This window comes from Sarcophilus harrisii, chromosome 1 (assembly GCF_902635505.1).
Source record: "Sarcophilus harrisii chromosome 1, mSarHar1.11, whole genome shotgun sequence".
Classification (NCBI taxonomy): Eukaryota; Metazoa; Chordata; class Mammalia; order Dasyuromorphia; family Dasyuridae; genus Sarcophilus; species Sarcophilus harrisii.
In genome coordinates this window covers 540,493,083-540,512,200 of record NC_045426.1, presented here as the reverse complement: position 1 = coordinate 540,512,200, position 19,118 = coordinate 540,493,083, and the positions used below count along the sequence as shown (strand labels likewise).

The following is a 19,118-nucleotide window of genomic DNA, read 5'->3' as shown; positions in this document are numbered from 1 at the left end:
CAAACAATAACAGAAAGAGTATACATGCTATGTTGTGGTCCCTACTCATTTCCCAGTGTTCTTTCTCTAGGTGTTGCTGGTTCTTTTCATTACAAATCAATTGGAACTGATTTGGATCCTCTCATTGTTGAAGATACCCACTGTAATGCCAGAGAAACTGAGGCAAGATAGAGATTAGAAAGTATTTAATAATTTATTTAAAAGGGAGAGATTTACTGGGACCAAAGAGATCCATGGTTTGGTCCCAGGTGAATGATACTATCCTCTCCAAGAATCCAGCAAACAATGTGAGTTCTCAATGACATATATATACATGTGGCTCAGACAGAGGGTAGAGTGAGGCAGGGGTAGAGTCAGGGTGCTGAGAGCAGGAAGGGGAATCTGTCAGAGTGGAGTGAGCCACTGAGATAGGGATGACATAATGGGAGGAGGCACCTTGTAGGTGGGGAGAGGTATCTTGATAAGACGGTATCTGATATTCTGATAGATTGGGATGGGAAAGGCATTCTGATATTCTAAAATGTAAGATCTTTTATCTTTATCAAATATTCTGATTAACAGGGAGGGGTGATTTTGCAGAATTGAGAATTATAAACTGAGGCAGAACAATTAGGGAAACTGAGGCAGGGCAATAAAAGAGAACTGTGGCATAACACCACTTGCATCAGAATTGATTGTTGTATAATCTTGTTGTTGCCATGTATAGTGATCTCCTCCTACTCCTTTCACTCAGCATCAGTTCATGTAAGTCTCGCCAATCCTCTCTGTATTCATCCTGCTGGTTATTTCTTACAGAACAATAATATTCCATAACATTCATATACCACAATTTACCCAACCATTCTCCAACTGATGGACATCCATTCCTTTTCCAGTTTCTAGCCACTACAAAAAGGGCTGCTACAAACATTTTTGCACATACAGGTCTCTTTGGGTATAAGCCCAGTAGTAACACTGCTGGGTCAAAGGGTACACACAGTTTGATAACTTTTTGAGCATAGCTCCAAATTGCTCTCTAGAATGGCTGGATCTGTTCATAACTTCACCAACAATATATCAGTGTCCCACATCAGTTTTCCCACATCCCCTGTAACATTCGTCATTATTTTTTCCTATCATCTTAGCCAGGTGTCTCAGAGTTGTCTTAATTTGAATTTCTCTGATCAATAATGTTTTGGGGCATCTTTTCATATGACTAGAAATAGTTTCAATTTCTTCATCTGAAAATTGTCTAGAAATATCCTTTGAAGGTCAAGAATTTCAGGAATTAATGAAGAGAAAAGCAAATGAAGGTGGCCTAGCTATAGATCTAAATCTGTATTCTAAATCAGTAGTCACTTTGATTCAGCAGTATTACTACTGGGCTTATATCCCAAAGAAATCTTAATAAGGGGAAGGGACCTGTATGTGCATGAATGTTTGTGGCAGCCCTCTTTGTAGTGGCCAGAAACTGGAAACTGAGTAGATGACTATCAATTGGGAAATGGCTGAATAAATTGTGGTTTATGAATATTATGGAATATTATTGTTCTCTAAGAAATGACCAGCAGGATGATTTCAGAAAGGCCCGGAGAGACTTACATGAAGTGATGCTTAGTGAAATGAGCAGGACCAGGATATCATTATATACTTCAACAACAATACTATATGATGATCAATTCTGATGGATGTGGCCATCTTGAACAATGAGATGAACCAAATCAGCTCCAATAGAGCAGTAATGAACTGAACCAGCTACACCCAGCAAAAGAACTCTGGGAAATGAACCACTATATAGAATTCCCAATCCCTCTATTTTTGTCCGCCTGCATTTTTTATTTCCTTCACAGGTTAATTATACACTGTTTCAAAGTCTGATTCTTTTTGCACAGCAAAATAACTATTTGGACATGTATACATATGTTATATTTAACTTATACTTCAACATATTTAACATGTATTGATCAACCTGCCATCTGGGGGAAGGGGTGAGGGGAAGGAAAGGAAAAGTTGGAACAAAAGGTTTTGCAGTTGTCAATGCTGTAAAATTAGCCATGCATATAACTTGTAAATAAAAAGCTATAATTAAAAAAATAATAATAAACCAGTGGTCATCAAAACAATTTGGTACTGGCTAAGAAATAGAGAAGTTTATCAGTGGAATAACTTAACTTCACAGAACAAAATAGCCAATTACTAAATCAATCTAGTGTTTGACAAACCCAAAGACCCCAGCGTTTGGGATAAGAATTTATTTTTTGACAAATACTGCTGGGAAAATTGGAAACTAATATGGCAAAAAATAGGCATAGACCCACACCTAACATTGTAGACCAGGATAATGTAAAAATGGTTCATGATCTAGACATAAAGAATGATAATATAAACAAATTAGAAGAACATAGGATAGTTTACCTCTCAGTTTTGTGAAGGAGAAAAGAATTTGTGATCAAAGAAGAACTAGAGATCATTATTGATTATAAAAGAAATTCTTATTATATTAAATTAAAAGATTTTTGTACAAACAAAACTAATGCAAACAAATAAGGGAAGCAATAAACTGGAAAAAACATTTTTACATTCAAAGGTTCTGATAAAGGCCTTATTTCTCAAATATATAGAGAATTGACTCAAATTTATAAGAATTCGCGGCATTCTCCAATTGTTAAATAATCAAAGGATATGAACAGACAATTTTTAGATAAATAAATTGAAGCTATTTGTAGCCACATGAAAAGATGCTCCACATCACTACTGATCAGAGAAATGCAAATTAAGATAATTCTGAGATGCCATTACATACCTGTCAGATTGGCTAAGATGACAGGAAAAGATAATGACAAATGTTTGTGGGAATGTGGGAAAACTGGGACATTAATACGTTGTTGGTGGAACTGTAAACAGATCAAACCATTCTGGAGAGCAGTTTGGAACTATATTCAAAAAGTTAATCAAACTGTGCATACCCTTTGATCCAGCAGTGTTACTACTGGAATTATATCCTAAAATATAAGGGGCCCACATGTGCAAAAAATGTTTGTGGCAGCCCTTTTTGTAGTGACAAGGAACTGGAAACTAATTGGGTGTCCATCAATTGGAGAATGGTTGAATAAATTATGATATAGGAATGTTATGGAATTTTATTGCTCTGTAAGAAATGACCAGCAGGATGATTTCAGAGAGGCCTGGAGAGACTTACATGAACTGCTGCTGAGTAAAGTGAGCAGAACCAGGAGATCATTGTACATGGCAATAACAATACTATATGATGATCAATTCTGATTGATGTGGCTTTCTTCAGTATTGAGATGATTCCAATCTGTTCCACTTGTGCAATGATGAAAAGAGCCATCTACACCCAGAGAGAGAGAACCATAGGAACAGAGTGTGGTTCATAATATAATGTTCTCACTCTCTCTGTTGTTTGCTTGCATTTAGTTTTCTTTCTCAGTTTTTTTTCTTCCTTCATCTGATTTTTGTTACTTGAGAGTATAGGAATAAATGGACTTTTCCTTAAAATATTCAGTAGCATCTATTTAAAACCAGCAGTAAGCATCATATGTAATGGGGACAAACTGCAACCATTCCCAATAAGATCAGGAGTGAAACAAGGTTGCCCACTATCACCGTTACTATTTAATATTGTATTAGAAATGCTAGCTTTGGCAATAAGAGCTGAGAAAGATATTAAAGGAATAAGAATAGGCAATGAGGAAACCAAATTATCACTCTTTGCTGATGATATGATGGTATACTTAGAGAACCCCAGAGATTCTACTAAAAAGTTATTAGAAATAATCCACAATTTTAGCAAAGTTGCTGGTTATAAAATAAACCCATATAAGTCATCAGCATTCTTATATATCACTAACAAAATCCAACTGATTTTTCTTGCACTACATTGTATAAATATGTACATATATAATGGGTCTAATATATATTTCAACATATCTAACATGTATTGGACTACCTGCCAGCTAGGGGAGGGGGTGGGGGGAAGGAGGGAAAAATTTGCAACAAAAGATTATGGAAGGGTCAATGCTGAAAAAATTACCCATTCATATGCTTTGTAAATAAAAAGCTTAAATAAAAAAAAATAAAAACAGAAAGACAATTTCCTTAAAGAGACATAGCACCCCAAAAAGAGTTAGCTAGCTATGAAGAGGTGGGTTGGAAAGCATAGTAGAGTTAGGAGAGATATCACATGGCATGGGAGAAGGGGGAAGGCAAAGATACCAGAAGGCAAAGTGCCATGGGGGACTGATCCAAAGGACTACCATGGGATGGCTCATAATGTAGATTTTATAGGAAAAAATTAACCTTAAAGACATTACTGGGATTTCTGACAGATCATGGCAAGGTGCAACTGCTCAAGACTTCTGTAGGGCATAGGTTTCAGGTGTTTAACATAACTTGGATTTCAGACTGGATGACCTCCCCAGAGTGTGGGACCATGGAACTAAACTGATCTCTATCAGAGCCTTCTGCCTGCTTGCCTTAGGGATTAATTCTTTAGTTTCTCTTGGTCCTCTTCAATTTAGATTTTAGTTTCTACTTAACATTCTTTTAATTTAAAGCAATCTTATACTTTGGGATGTAATGCCATTTCAGTTCTCAGTTTTGCTGGCCTATAACTGTTTATAATTCTTTTTATTTTTCATGTATTGTGTTAATTTTTATTTTGTTACTTTAATTCCTCTCGCCTTAATCAAATTTGTTAAATTTTTACCAGTTTTGTTAGTCTTGTCAAAGGACATACTTTTATTTTTTTATTTATCAATGCTATGATTTTTTTTGTTTGTTTGTTTTCCAACTCTAATTTGCAGATTTTTTTGCTTTTTCTTCTTATTTTGGGTCATCTAGCTTTTTATCTTATTTTTGTTTTCACTTTTTCAGTGGTAGCTTTTTAAAAATGTTACAAATACTTCCTTACCTTTTAAATACAGTATGCTAAACAAAATGTTTACTATGATTACTGCACCCATTAGGCACAAACATAGGCTCTGGCCTGTTCCTAAAAAAATCACCTGTCATATGTACCAGTCAAAGGTTTTCTCACATTGCAGGGCCTTAAGCAAAGTTTAGATGACCTGTTTGTCAGGTATGTTATAGAAGGGATTATGTTTCAGACATGCATTGAACTAAGTTGTCCATATATTTCTTTCTAACTCTGCATTTCTGTGATTCTATGATCCTTGTCTGTCTACCTTTCCTACCTAACTAAATCAAATAGTAGACCTCTTTTGGATTAATTTATTCCACATGAAATAAGGCATAAATCTTAATTCAGAATTGTGGGACAAGGGCAAGGGAAGAGACACTCAGGACAAAGGTCCAGATCACAGTTGCAAGACAGATTTCACAGCATCTTAGTCAAGATTGGAGAGAGGATGCAGTTGAACTCCTTTCAACTCCACTAGAGAACATTGCTGAAACTCCAATAGAAATTCTTTGATTTTTGCCTTGTGGCCCATTGTGAATATCAGTTATTAGATGTTGGAATACATGGGAAAGCTGTTGGAATACAGGTTGAGCTGTTGCAATAACGGGAACCACCTGACAGTGGCCTGCTGGAGATCCAACCCAGAATGGCTATCCTCTTGTGAGAGGATGATACAAGGAGACTGAGAGGCAGGTGCTGTTCTCTGACCTCTCTGACTGAGAGGCCGTTGCGTTGTCTGACCTCCCTTCTCTTCCCTCTGCCTCCAATTTATCTCATTCCCAATCTGCACTACCTGTGTCAGCAAAGGCTGTCCTGCAGCTGCTTCAGATGATATCATCCGCAGCTGTGGAGACTCTTGGAGAATTGTCCTGTCCCTTAACAATTCCCCGTTTTTTGTGTTTTGTTGTTATTCCTCCCCCTCCTCCTCCTCCTCCCCCCCTCCCCCCCCCCCCCCCAGCATGGTCTGCACGCTGAGGAATGCAAGCAGCACTATCACCTCTGGATGGTTGTAGCAGGTGTTGATCCAGGCAAACTTTCAAATGGAGAAGAGAACTGTAGTCAGATAAGGCATTTAAATCTCTCATCAGTCTCCTGGCTTGGCCCTTTTATGTATTGTCCCATTTAATTACCCCGACTAAAAAAAATCTTATGGGAGCTCTTCTTCCTTAACTCTGGAAAGATACTTCTCACGAACAGCTCTGGTTCTTGTAATTCTTGTCTCACGTTCAAACCATGTTGGAATACATGGGAGAGCTGTTAGAATACATGGGAGTCACCTGACAGTGGCTGCTTGGAGATCCAACTCAGAATGGATCTCCTTGTGTGACTGAGAGACAGTTGTTGTTCTCTGGACCTGATTGAGAGACTGTTGGTTGTCTGACCTCTCCCCTCTTCCTTCTGTCTCCAATTTATGTCATTTCTAGTCTGCAACACCTGTGTCAGCAAAGGCTGCCCTGTAACTCCTTCAGATACTATGATTCACAGCTGTGGAGGTTCTGGGGAATTGACCTGCCCCTTAACAATCAAACAGTGATTTTGAGGGCTTATGAAAATTTTCTTCTTTAGTACTGCCCTTGTGTGGCAATATGGTGAGTGGCAGAAAGAATTAACAATGAGAGAAAGAAATGATTTCAAGTCCTTGTTGTCCTTAAACAAAATCTATCAACTTATAATTTCACTTACCTAATTCTAATTACTTATTGAATAGGATTGCTGTGAAAAAAAGACTTTATAATCAGTAATGCACTGTATGGATAAGAGCTAATATTAAAAGTCTTTTGAATCTAGATATTATCTTCTCCCTTAGTGTCATTTATTTCTACTGCTTTTCTTACACAAGTATACTCAAAGCCAACTGCTGGTTTTTTTCTCTCCAATAATTTATTTATTTATTTATAAATCATGTGCATGGGTAATTTTTCCAACATTGACCCTTTCAAAAAACTTTTGTCCCAAATTTTCCCCTCTTTTCCCCACCCTTTGCCTAGCTGGCATGTAATCCAATACATGTTATATATGTTGAAATACATGTTAGATCCAATATACATGTACATATTTATACAGTTACCTTGCTGCATAAGAAAAATTAGATCAGGAAGGAAGAAAAAGAAAAACTGACAAAGAAAACAAAATGCAAGCAAATAACAGAGAGAATGAGAATCCTATGTTGTGGTCCACACTCTGTTCCCATGGTTCTCTCTCTGGATGTAGATCCAGAACCACTGAACAAGTGGTACTGGTCTGAATCCTTTCATTGTTGAAGAGAACCGTGTCCATCAGAATTGATTATTGTATAATCTTCTTGTTGTCATGTATAATGATCTCCTGCTTCTGCTCATTTCACTCAGCATCAGTTCATGTAGGTCTCTCTAGGCCTCTCTGAAATCAGCCTGCTAATCGTTTCTTATAGAATAATATTCCATAACATTCAGATACTATAACTTATTCAGCCATTCTCCAATTGATGGGCATCCACTCAGGTTCCAGTTTCTAGCTATTACGAAAAGGGCTGCCACAAACATTTTTGCACATATGGGTCCTTTTTCCTCCTTTAAGATCTCTTTGGGGTATAAGCCCAGTAGAAATACTGCTGGGTCAAAGGGTATGCACAATTTGATAACTTTTTGAGCATAGTTCCCAGTTGCTCTCCAGAATGGTTGGATCCGTTCACAGTTCTGCCATGAATCTATCAGTGTCCCAGTTTTCCCACATCCCCTAGCAACAGTCATCATTATCTTTTCCTGTCATCTTAGACAATCTGACAGGTCCAACTGCTGTTTTTTTCTCTTTACTTCATCTCATTCATTTCTTCATTCACTTCATGCCATTTCCACTGGTCTTTCTAGTTTGCTGCTTCTAACTTGCTACAGATTTGAAAACTAAATTAATAAAACTGTGTCCAAAATTAGTCAAAAGACTTTGTGTGGTAATGTTGAGTTGCTTCTTTATAATCAAAATCTTTGAGCTTCAATATATGCCTTTTGTTTCATCTATTTTATATACATTATTGCTCTCTTCTCTTTGGATTTTGCCTTTATATCCCTGATTGATAAGTGACCTTCACCAGAGTGAAATAAATAACACTGTTTAATATCTCTGTCCAGATCAGTAAGAAATGCAATAAGATATTTACTTTTGGACCTTTTCTCTTATTTTCTCAGAAGGAGAGCTTTTGGTCATTTTTGATGTTCTAGATCATTTAATGAACTTTCAACAGTTCAATGAATATTGAGCCAGTATTTGCTGAGCCCTCTACTAGATATAAAACATATTAGGAACTATGGGGAAAATAGAAGAATATAATGCTTTTTTCTAGGGGTAAAAAGTACTATAGCATTTATCAAATAATAATTATAAGAATATCTTTTGTTTTTATATACATTTAATTTTTGTTTTTATATTACCTACATTTCACCTATATTTACCTACATTTATATTACCTACATTTCACAAGGTATCCCTTCTCTCCTTATACAAAGCTACCTCTTCTAACAAAAACTTTAAAAGAAACCAAAAATATCATTTTAGCAAAATTAGATAACACCTTAACTAAGTCTGAAGTGTTCCATACCTGGAGTTCCCTTAACTCTGCAAAAAAGGGAGAACAATACATTCTTACATCTCTCTAAAGAAGATATTGGATTTGATGCTATAAATAGTGTGTTACCAAATTAGATCTTATCCAGATGGCGTAAGGATAAGGTTTTCTTTTTCTGCTAGACTTGAATCCGCAAGAGACAGGTCCCTTGAAATCCAGTGGTTTTGTAATGTGTATGCACTGGCCTATTTCATCTTGCCTCCTATATACCAAGCACTTTAACAGCCTTGATCTCAGAGTCATCAAGACAGTTATTCCTGTTGTTGCTGATTTACTACTACAGCTGCTTCCTCTTTATGTGATTTAATTTGAAGTTGCAGCCCACCAGGGGGCTATTGGTCCCCACCTAGGTAGCTTTAAAAGCTGGCTGCTGTTTTCTGAGGAGATATTATTTCCACTCCTATTCATAGTGATTTTCCCCCTTCTGTATTCATGTAGTGACAGCAAGGCAGTGTTCCAGCAGTCCTGTCTCTACATAAGGCATAATGTAGAACCATTTGGATGGAAAAATTATAAATTAAAATTATTCTGTTTCTTTTAAAAGAGTCATATTGTGTTGCTCTAATGCCAGTAACTGGAAAATTGTGTGTGGATAATGTTCTGTTTTTGTAACCTCTTTCACTGTTTTTAAATTCATTTTTATTGTTAGTTAGATATCTCTTTTCCATTGAATGGACTTTGTGATAGATAACATTTAAAAATTGTCTTGTATGTTTCCAGTTCCTGGCAGTACATGTGTTGTTAATATTGTCCTATGTAATTTTTTTAAAGTTATATTCAACAGAAACCAGGCTTAAAAATTAATTTTCTGTTAAAAGAAAATATTTGTGATTAAATTGTTACAGAATTAATCTGTAGACATGCCAAGATAGTTCTTTGGAGGTTAGAGTTTGATGTGATGAATGGAGATAATTCAAGTTCTGACTTTTTTCATCTAAATCTTTAGTACTCTACTGTGAAAAGCAATCTGCCCTCAAGAAAGTTGCTGTTTTTCAAGGCTTAAAATGGCCCTCAGTTGTTTCAATAAACTTGCTTTTATTCTTTTCTATTCTCAATACCAGATCTTTACTGTACTTGTAATTTTAATGAAATCACAGAATTTCTATTCATCAATTAAATGGAGAGCTTTAATTAGAATGTGAAAAGTACTATTTAATGAAAAGTTTTAAGTGATTTTTTTTTTTAAATTTGTAATGTTCAAAGACAGACAGTCTTAGGGCATTTTAAGCCTTGAAAATCAGCTCATGAGGATGAACTGGTAAAAGAAAATGGAAAGTTTTTAGGAAAGTAAATATTTTTGTTTCTCCTCCTCCTCCCCACTCCCCCACACCTCCTTCCCTCATCCCCCAGGAATTGTGATTATAACATCTTAGCTTATGTTCAGTATTGTTCCACTCACCACTATGGAACTAATTAAAGAATGTGCATGCCTTCATTTTGCTTGTCAGTTCGGCTTTTCAAGCTTCATATAAAGAGCTATGTGCTTTGTTTGTGTTTGCCATTTTCAATGGCCAGGAAAATTTAAACTTTGTGTTTTTGAGATTAAGTCACTTTTAAACCATAAATAATTAAAATGCTCATGGATACCCATGCAACTTTAATAATACTTATTAAAACATATTTTCTGAATATTTCTGTTTTAAAAAAAAGGAACATCCCATAATACCACTATTTCTTGATACTCAATTGCATTGTAAATTTTATATGTTTTAAATTTCAAAATCAAGATACTATTGGCACCTTTTTGTTATTTCTGTTTTAATAATTTTAAAAGTGATTAAGGAGTAGCCTACTCTTCCCCTCATCCCCTCCCCCCACCCCCATTTTGATGGGAGGATGTTATTTCAAGCTGCGGTGTTCAAGGTCAGAATTCTTTATAACAAAAAATCAAATACACTATTTCCTACACTCTGATTGATGGAAAATAGGATGTAAGTTATCAGGAAACAGGTTTTCCAAGATAGTCACTTAATTTGCCACAGCCTTTTGAATGCAATAGTTTAATACAGTGTTCTTAATTGAATAAAGGATGCAGATTTGAATAGTTAGTACAGGACAAATGGGTGTACTTACCTTTAACTGTTGGTTTGTTAGAACCTTAACTACTCTTGACATTTTTCCTAAAGTTTGTTGACTAACCAATTAGTCAATTAACTCCTGATAGTACCTGTTTCTCTAGGCCATTAGCTTTAGTATCTTTATTCCAGAAGTTCAATAAAATAGGTCTTCACAGAAGAGAACTGGTCCTGATCAAAATGCTGTGGAAGAAGCACAATTGTACTGATTGGTTGTGAAAGTTAATCACTCTACAGAACATGGTGATAATTTATAGCATTGTTGTAGCACTGTGATGTTCATAAAATGAACTTAATAACCCAAGGCTACCTCAAGGGATTAGCCGCATTTTCTCTGCAATTGAATATCCAGACTGGCTGCATAATAGTCTTGAGAAATACTGAATTAAAAAGAGTTAGCAGCTGTATTATAAAATACACAGCTCAGCTACAGATTTGTTAATGATCTCCTTTTATTCATAGAGGGTGTCTGTGAGATATGGCTGACCAGTGAAGACACAGGGGCTTATGGCAGAGATATTGGCACCGACCTCCCTACACTGCTGTGGAAACTAGTTGAAGTGATTCCCGAGGGAGCTATGCTGAGAGTTGGCATGACAAATCCTCCCTATATTTTAGAGCATCTGGAGGTAAGGAAAAAGGAATCATTAGCATACTGACGCAGACATTAACCATTCAAGACAATATGGCATCCTTAGTACACTGGCAGAAGCTTCATACAAAACCTTTTTAGATTATGTAGTCGTAGGTTACCAGTTGGGAATTTAGGGAATTCCTAATCCCTATTCACGATCCAACTGCATATTTTATTTTTTGCTTCCTCAAAGTGGAGATTCAAGGTATTTTTTTTTTTAATTATTCTTTTCTCCCATTTTTTTATTTGTTCTTTAGAGTTGCACAGCTTTATATGTGGGTTAGACCCCATGCCTACATTTTGAGTTATCAAAAGAAGCTTGAGTTATCAAAAGAAGTTTCTAGTTATTTGAATTCATTTCATGATAAATGTCTCCTCCATGAGAAAGTAATTTCCTTGAGTGCAAAGACTTTTCTTTTTTAGATACGTCCAACTTTAAGCACAGTGAGTTACTCATCTAGGAAAAGTTCTCTTAATTCATCTTCTAAAATCAGATGAATTATTGTAATAATTCAATAAGTAGTTATTGAATTTAATTTAAATGTTCACAAAACTACAGAGGAAGTTTTAAAAATAAAAAAAATAAAAAAACTTAGTTGAAAATCTCATTTCTTGGATCATTTTTTCATTTATGAAAGACCTATGTGGCAATATGCTTTGTCTAAAATTCTATATTATTAGACAAGAAATTTAGATCTGCCAATTAATAATCAAATATTTCCCTGCATTCAAGAAAAGAAGGAAAGAATTTGCATTCAAAGTCTTCAACATTTTAATTTAAGAGGAACAATTTTTAAGTTCTTTGAATCTTTGAAAATACCTGAAAGCAACTCCAGGAACAGGGGACAGGATAGCTCCTTTCTACGTATCTGCTCTTATTAGAAGTGTTGTTAAGATACAGGGATTGGACATGGTGGCTGGTTCTGATTGAATATGACAGTTTTTATCCATTTGGCATTCTCTGGTTTTTACATTTTAGTTAATAAATGAATGGCTGTTTGAATAGATAAAGTAAGTTTGGTTTTCATATCCATTATAACAGAAATAATATTATTTTGGATCTGTCCATATATTTGTATCAGTGGCCAAGGAGAAGCTTAATAACTATTGTGTGGTCAGTCCTATTTATATCATAGAAATATGATTAAATTAATATTCAGAACATTTATAATTTTGCTAGCACTGGAAACTCCCAAGTATGAGAATTCAGAAGTTCATTCACCACTACAACTTGAAATCCATATGTGAGTTAGAAGTAGAAAATTCACAGGGACTTTCTTAAAACTCAGTGTCCTCATTGATTCTCTTCAAATGTGAAGGACACACAACAGCTCTATGTTTTTAGCACTTTGCTAAGCGTTTCTGCAAATATTAACTCATTTCGTTCTCATAAAAATTCTGAGAAGCAGGTGTTATTATTATCCTCATTTTAGAGGTAAGGAAAGTAAGGCCTTGAGAGATTAAGTGATTTGTCCTATGACACACAGTTTTATGTGGCTGAACCTGGATTTGAACTCAGGTCTTCCACTGATTCACATAGCCCTCTCAGGTCCATTCCAACTTATACTAACATTTTCAATTTATTTCCTCCATCTTCCTTCAGCAACAAATATATAAGGGTTATGGTGGGAATAATCCATGATTAAAGCTTAGCATGATGTTTTTGGAGATTGGACAAGATTTTTTAAAAATTGAAGGTAGGAAGTAGTATATAATTGAATAAGTTCACAAAGAGGACAAGATAGAAAAGGGATGAGAATGTAATCAGTACAGGCATGACAACCTGGGAAAGAACTGAGGTAAAGGGGAAATTAGTTCACAAGAAGGATTAATAACAGAGTTAGGATTTGTAAGACATATGAAGAATTAGAGTGTTTGGAAATTTTTTCAACATTTATACACATGGAAGTGGAATTTTATGGGTGATGGCAATAATTTTATGATTGACTGATTGGCATGTTAGACAATATCTGTCTCCATGCATCAAAATTTATCATTAAAGCTTTTTTTTTTTCCCAAAGAAAAAAATCTGAGGCAATTTTGTTGATATCAACAATGATCATTTTTCCAAGATTTTCTGTGTGTTTTTATAACTAACTACTTTCCAGTTCATGTCAACTTCAGATTTTCTCATATTGATGGGGAAAACTTTGACTCTTGTAAGTCTTTTTGTCTCCAATATTTAACAAACGTTTTGGATTTTTAATAGTTGAAACAGTAAGGATCATATACATTGTCATTATGGTTCCACATCAATGCTAATTTTCAAAGTTAAAGTATTAGCCATCTGTTTTTATAGGAAGCACATACCTTTCTTTCCATATGCAGCTTGGGAAGATGTGGATTCAGTATTCACTATAATCAACTCTCCTACCACCAGCAATTCATTTCATAAGCAGTTCTTGAAAGAGTCAGAAACTGCCTTCAATAGAAAGTCAGTTTTAAGAGTATTATTGCCAAATATTAATGTTGTCATTATTGATGAAGATATTTGGTTTATTAAAATGCCACTGATCTTTTTGTGGCCTGGTTAGCTTCTTCAGATTTTATAAGTACCCTTTAACCTTATTTCCCTGACCAACTATCTTAAAAATACCCATCATTTATCATAACTAGAACCAAGCAAGGACATATATATCACCAGTGACTTAGACAATTCAAAAAAAAACTTTTATTGAAGACTATAATATTATTAAATGAAAATCAGCAACCTAATTTTGCCTTTTTTTCATCAATTTTATTTCATCTTTTTAGTGCTTCAATCGGTATTCAGACACTATTCTTCTCTGAATATGGTTTCTTTTTTTCATCATAAGTCTTTCAGAGTAGTTGTCGATCATTATATAGCTGAGAATAGCAAAGTCGCATACAGCTGATCATCCCAGAAGATTGTTATTACTTTCTTTACGTACATCTCATTTTGCTGAAGTTTATGGTAGACTTTAAACAATTTTTTTTTTTTCTGAGAGCATCCTGCTCATCATTTCCGATAGAGCGACAATATTCTATGACAATCATATACCTCAATTTATTCAATCATCCCCAGTTGATGGGCATCCCTTCAGTTTCCAATATTTTGCCCTGAGACCTACTACAAATATTTTTGTACATAAAGGATCTCCTTTTCCTTATTTTTTTAATCTTTTGGGATTCATGCCTAGTAGTGTATTGTTAAGTCAAAGGATTTTGCCGAATTTATAGTGTTTTGGACATAGATCATATTATATCTTTTGATCATTTATCAATTAAGGCATGGCTCTTATTTTTTATAAATTTGACTCATTTCCTTCTATGTTTGAGAAATGAGGCTTTATCATTGAAACTTGCTTCAAAATTCTTTTTACTATTATTATTGCTAACTTTATTTCCCCTCATTTATTCTATTCTCTCTCTCCTTTCACCCTGTCCATCCTCAAAAATGTTTTGCTACTGACTACTCCCTCCTCTAATATGCCCTCTCTTTTATTATCCTTCCCACTTCCAGCATTCCATTCCCCTTCTGTTTGCAGGAGTAAGATAGCTTTCTATACCTATTTTGAGTGTGTATCTTATTTTCTCTTTGAGCCAATTCCTAATAAGAGTAGGATTCATTTACTCACTCTCTTCGCATCCACTGTAAAAACTTTTTCTTTCTTCTTTTTTATGGCAGATAATTTACACCATGCCACTTCTTTTTCCCCCTTTTCCCAGTATATTCCTCTCTCACTTCCTTAAGTTCGTCATTTTTTTAGATATTATCTCTTCTTTTAAATAATTTCATTTGCCCAAAAATGAAAGGAGTTTTTAATTTATCAGGCTAGTGTCTAAATAATCCCATTGTAATGGGATACTATTTACAGAAAACAAATGATAAAAGTATTTCTCAGTAACTTATGAGAACTACTACTTTTTTGTATATTAATCAAATTTGATGAGAATTTTACAGGGCTGTACTACATTGTACACAGTAACAACAATATTGTGTGATGATCAACTATGAAAACTTGGTTCTTCTCAGTGATTCAATGATCCAAGGCAATCCCAATAAACTTGGGATAGAAAACACCATCTACACCCAGAAAGCAAACAAGTAGATTTCATGTACAATATACAATACGTGTTTTTAAAAAAAAAAAAAAAAAGTTATATCCATTTTTTCCCTTCCTTTCTATCCTTTTAGATGTGTTAATAAATTGATGTTTTAAAATATTCTTCCATTCCTCATTATGTCTATAGTTTCATTACTGTGAATATTCATTTCCATAATGTTTTTCACATACTGTTTCCTAACTTGCTATGACCAAAACAATTCATTACCTAATGGGCAGCCTTCTGGTGATAAACTTTTCCAAAATTTTCTGTGTTAATCATCAAATGCAAGAGATAGAGTATATTGATGAGACTGTGCTTCAAGGCTTTGAAGATTGGGAACACTTCCCAGACAAATTTAATAGCTTTTACTATTACTGGCAAATGATATCTGGATATTCTCAAGTGTATCTGTCATTTTTGACAGGTTTCTCTTGTACTCATAACAATGACAATCAGTCAATAAATTATGTACAAAGTACCTACTATGTGCATCATCAATAACTTTCTCCTTTTTGGCATGGAGACATTCATCTTTCCATGTGGTGTTCTTCTAAAATATGATGGTTTTCTCTAGGAGCAGGTTTCTTGGGGAGGTTCTGGAGGCAGCCTTAGTTTCAGTTCGGATCAATAATCACCTCAAATGCAGCCAGGGATTAAAGTACAGTCTTTTATTGTCTCTTCCAAAATATCCCAGTTAGTTTTCTTAGAGACCTATCTTCCTTCCTTGGTTCCAAGAGCTCTTGCAGCTCATCTGCCAGCTTCAGCCTCCAGGTCTCTCTGAGTCTTGGTTCTACTCCTCCAAATCCTTCATTCGGCCCAGCTGCAGTCTCTAGCTTGTCAATCTCCCGAACTGAACTCACTTCACTAACTCAGCTCTTTTTATGCTCTTTTAGAGTGTAAACTCAAAGGTTGACTCCTCCTCCGAGAGTGGGATTATGGGAGGTGTGACTTCACAAAGTTACAAAGTTAATTTTGTGTATCTCCGGTACTTGTGAACTCCAATGTGTGAGCTCTAATGTGTAAACTCTTAAAGGTGTAAACTTTAAACATTGTTTCTATCAACTCTAATGACTTAACACTTTGTAAGGATTCTAACATTTCAGTATCTGCTTTAAGAAGGATCCTGTGCTTCAGTGTTTAAAGGATCTTTTCCACATCTGCCCTAGAACAAATTATGGTTCTAAAAACATACATTAAGACTATCAATATTTATTAATGTTTTAATGTGATCTTTTTGTTAAGCTTTGGTTTTGGAATACCAGTAAATCTCTTTAGTTAATCATCAAGTCTCTCCTTTTTGATATCATATTCCATGTATCCAGCCTTGAAGAGGCTAAAGAATTTGTTTTTATCACCTTCTTCCAGTTTGACACATTCAGTCTCCCTATGTTCTAGGTTTATGTACATAAAAATTTTACACTATTCAATCCAAACAAAAATTGAGTATTAAGTTATGAAAGATTTCCAAAAGATAGATTAATCAATTTTTATTCTCCCATGGGAACCCTTTAGTTCAGGGTTGGGAAACCTTTTGCCCTCCCCCCAAGGGGCATTTGGATATTTATAACACTATTCAGGGGACTTAGAAAATTATCAACTTCTAGAACTCAAGCAGTGGGAGGTAGTTGTACATAATTTTCAGTTCATGATCATCTGTGTTTGCCTCAGCAAATGATTTAGTGGCTCTTATACAACCTGCAAACCAGACATTCCCCACCCCAATTTTAGATTGATGTTTTGCATTTTATATCATATGCTTATAAGGTGTTTTGATTCTATTGCTTTTTAACTTGTAAGACATACTTAGTTCTACTTAGAAAATATGATAGTTGGTTTAAGGCTATAAAGAACCATAATGTACTTAAACTGTCTCATTGAAAAGCATGTTGGGGTTTTTTTAATCATTGATATTTATGTGTTGGTTTGTTTTAAATATTGAAATCAGCTTTCCACATTCATATTAAATATACTAGCATTCCCAGTATATTTTAATCTCTTTTATATTTATGTTCATGTGCATATATATTACATATAAATCCATATATACATTATATATATATATATATATACATACACACATGCATTGCATTAACAATCTATTAACACATTTTCATTTCTTTATATCTCTAGCACTTGGCATAGTGAATTGCATATAGTGAGTACTTAATAAAAGCAGTTGGGATAGATTGAGTCAGAAGGTTTGAAATTATTATTAAAAGTAGTATAAATGTTATATTGCTTTCTGGTGGCATATTCAATAATTATCCAGTCGATTATAATTTGTGCTTTCTATCCTTGACATTTCTTGGACCATTCTTTTGTGCTTTTCAACCAATATATTGTTTTCAAGTAAATATTTGTAAACTACTTTTTTGAGATACATGCTATATGAATTCTTTATATGTCCCATAAATTGCCTTTTATTTAGAAAGAGCATTAGTATTTTCATCTTTTTGTTAGTAAACATGTGGTACCTTTTGTATAGAAAGGTAAGATTCATTAAAGAATGTATGGTTATTTAAAAAAAAAATCCCTAGACATCAATAAGAACTTACTTAAACAATAATACTTCTATTAGTCATATTCCCCCCTTTGCAAAGGAACTGAGAAAGGATTTATAAATACAAAAATATTTATAGCATCCCTTTTTTAGTAACAGAAAATTGGAAACTATAGGACTGACCATCTAGTAATGAATAAACAAAATATAGTATATAAATGCAACAGAATGTTACTGTGCCACAAGTAATGATGAAAAGAATAGTTTCAAGGCAACCTGGGAATATTTGTATGAATTGATGCATAGTAAAGTAGGTCAAATTAGAATAGTTCATACAAAACCAATAACATTATAAAAACCAAGAAATATGAATGCTGTTCAGAGCCCTCATCATTGCAGTAACAACCATTATTCCAGAGGGTCCATAATGAAGCATGCTGCCCACCTCCCAAAAGAGAGGTGGTAGATTCCATATATGAAAGGATATATAACTTTTTTAGACCTTGCTAGTGCAGGGCTTTATTTTGTTTGACTATATATATTTATTGCAAGGAATTTCTTTATTTTTTTTTTCCTTTGGGAGAGATGGAAGAAAAAGGAAATAGATTTTTGGTCATGAAAAAATTAGTTTAATAACATTTAAAATGTATATATTAAAATACATGTCTTACCATTTGAAGGAAAATCATTCTGCTTTTGGGAAAAATATATTTCTTGTTCTCAAAATATTCAAGGAAATGTAACTATGTATGTAAGCTACTTGCTGTAAAATAAAATTACTCCAAACATAGATTATACCAGATTTTTCCTCCCTCTCTACATCCCTCCAAAAAAATTCTCTTTTGTAGATGAACATAGCAGAAAGTCAGGTAGATTGAGAGGCTTACCTGTGATCACATGAGTTTTTAAGTACATGCTGAAGTATATTCAGGATGTGAGCAGAAGTCAGACAATTTTAAGCTGGACATATTGAGCAGGCTAATGTGACTGAAACTGAATATGTGGAAGAGAGTAATATGAAATATGACTGAAAGAAAAATAGGTTGAAGTCAGATTGGGAAGGTCTGCTTTTGGAGTCAAATAATCTTGTCTTCAAATCCCAGCTCTCCCACTTACTATCTTTGTGACTTTGGCAAAAGACTTTATTTTTTGATACTAAAATTTCCTCATATAAATAGAGTGTTACTATATAAAATAAGGGAGTGTGACTGAGTGATCTCAAAGATTCTTTTTAACCCTGTAGCTGTCTTAATGTCAGTGTATTCAAATCGGACTCATCTTTTCCCCAAAGTTCTTTCTATTCCAAATTTTCCAGTTTA

The 19,118-nt window shown here is 34.4% G+C and overlaps 1 protein-coding gene across 3 annotated transcripts in view; it reads left to right on the top strand.

Moving 5' to 3' along the window:
* Window positions 1–19,118, top strand: part of CDKAL1 (CDK5 regulatory subunit associated protein 1 like 1) — a 659,925-nt gene that overhangs the window by 346,215 nt on the left and 294,592 nt on the right. For all 3 annotated transcript variants that reach the window (XM_031946787.1, XM_003760138.4, XM_012541612.3), the window contains exon 10: window positions 11,057–11,223. In XM_031946787.1, coding sequence (XP_031802647.1) covers window positions 11,057–11,223 — 167 coding nt within the window. The remainder of the gene's footprint in view (window positions 1–11,056; window positions 11,224–19,118) is intronic.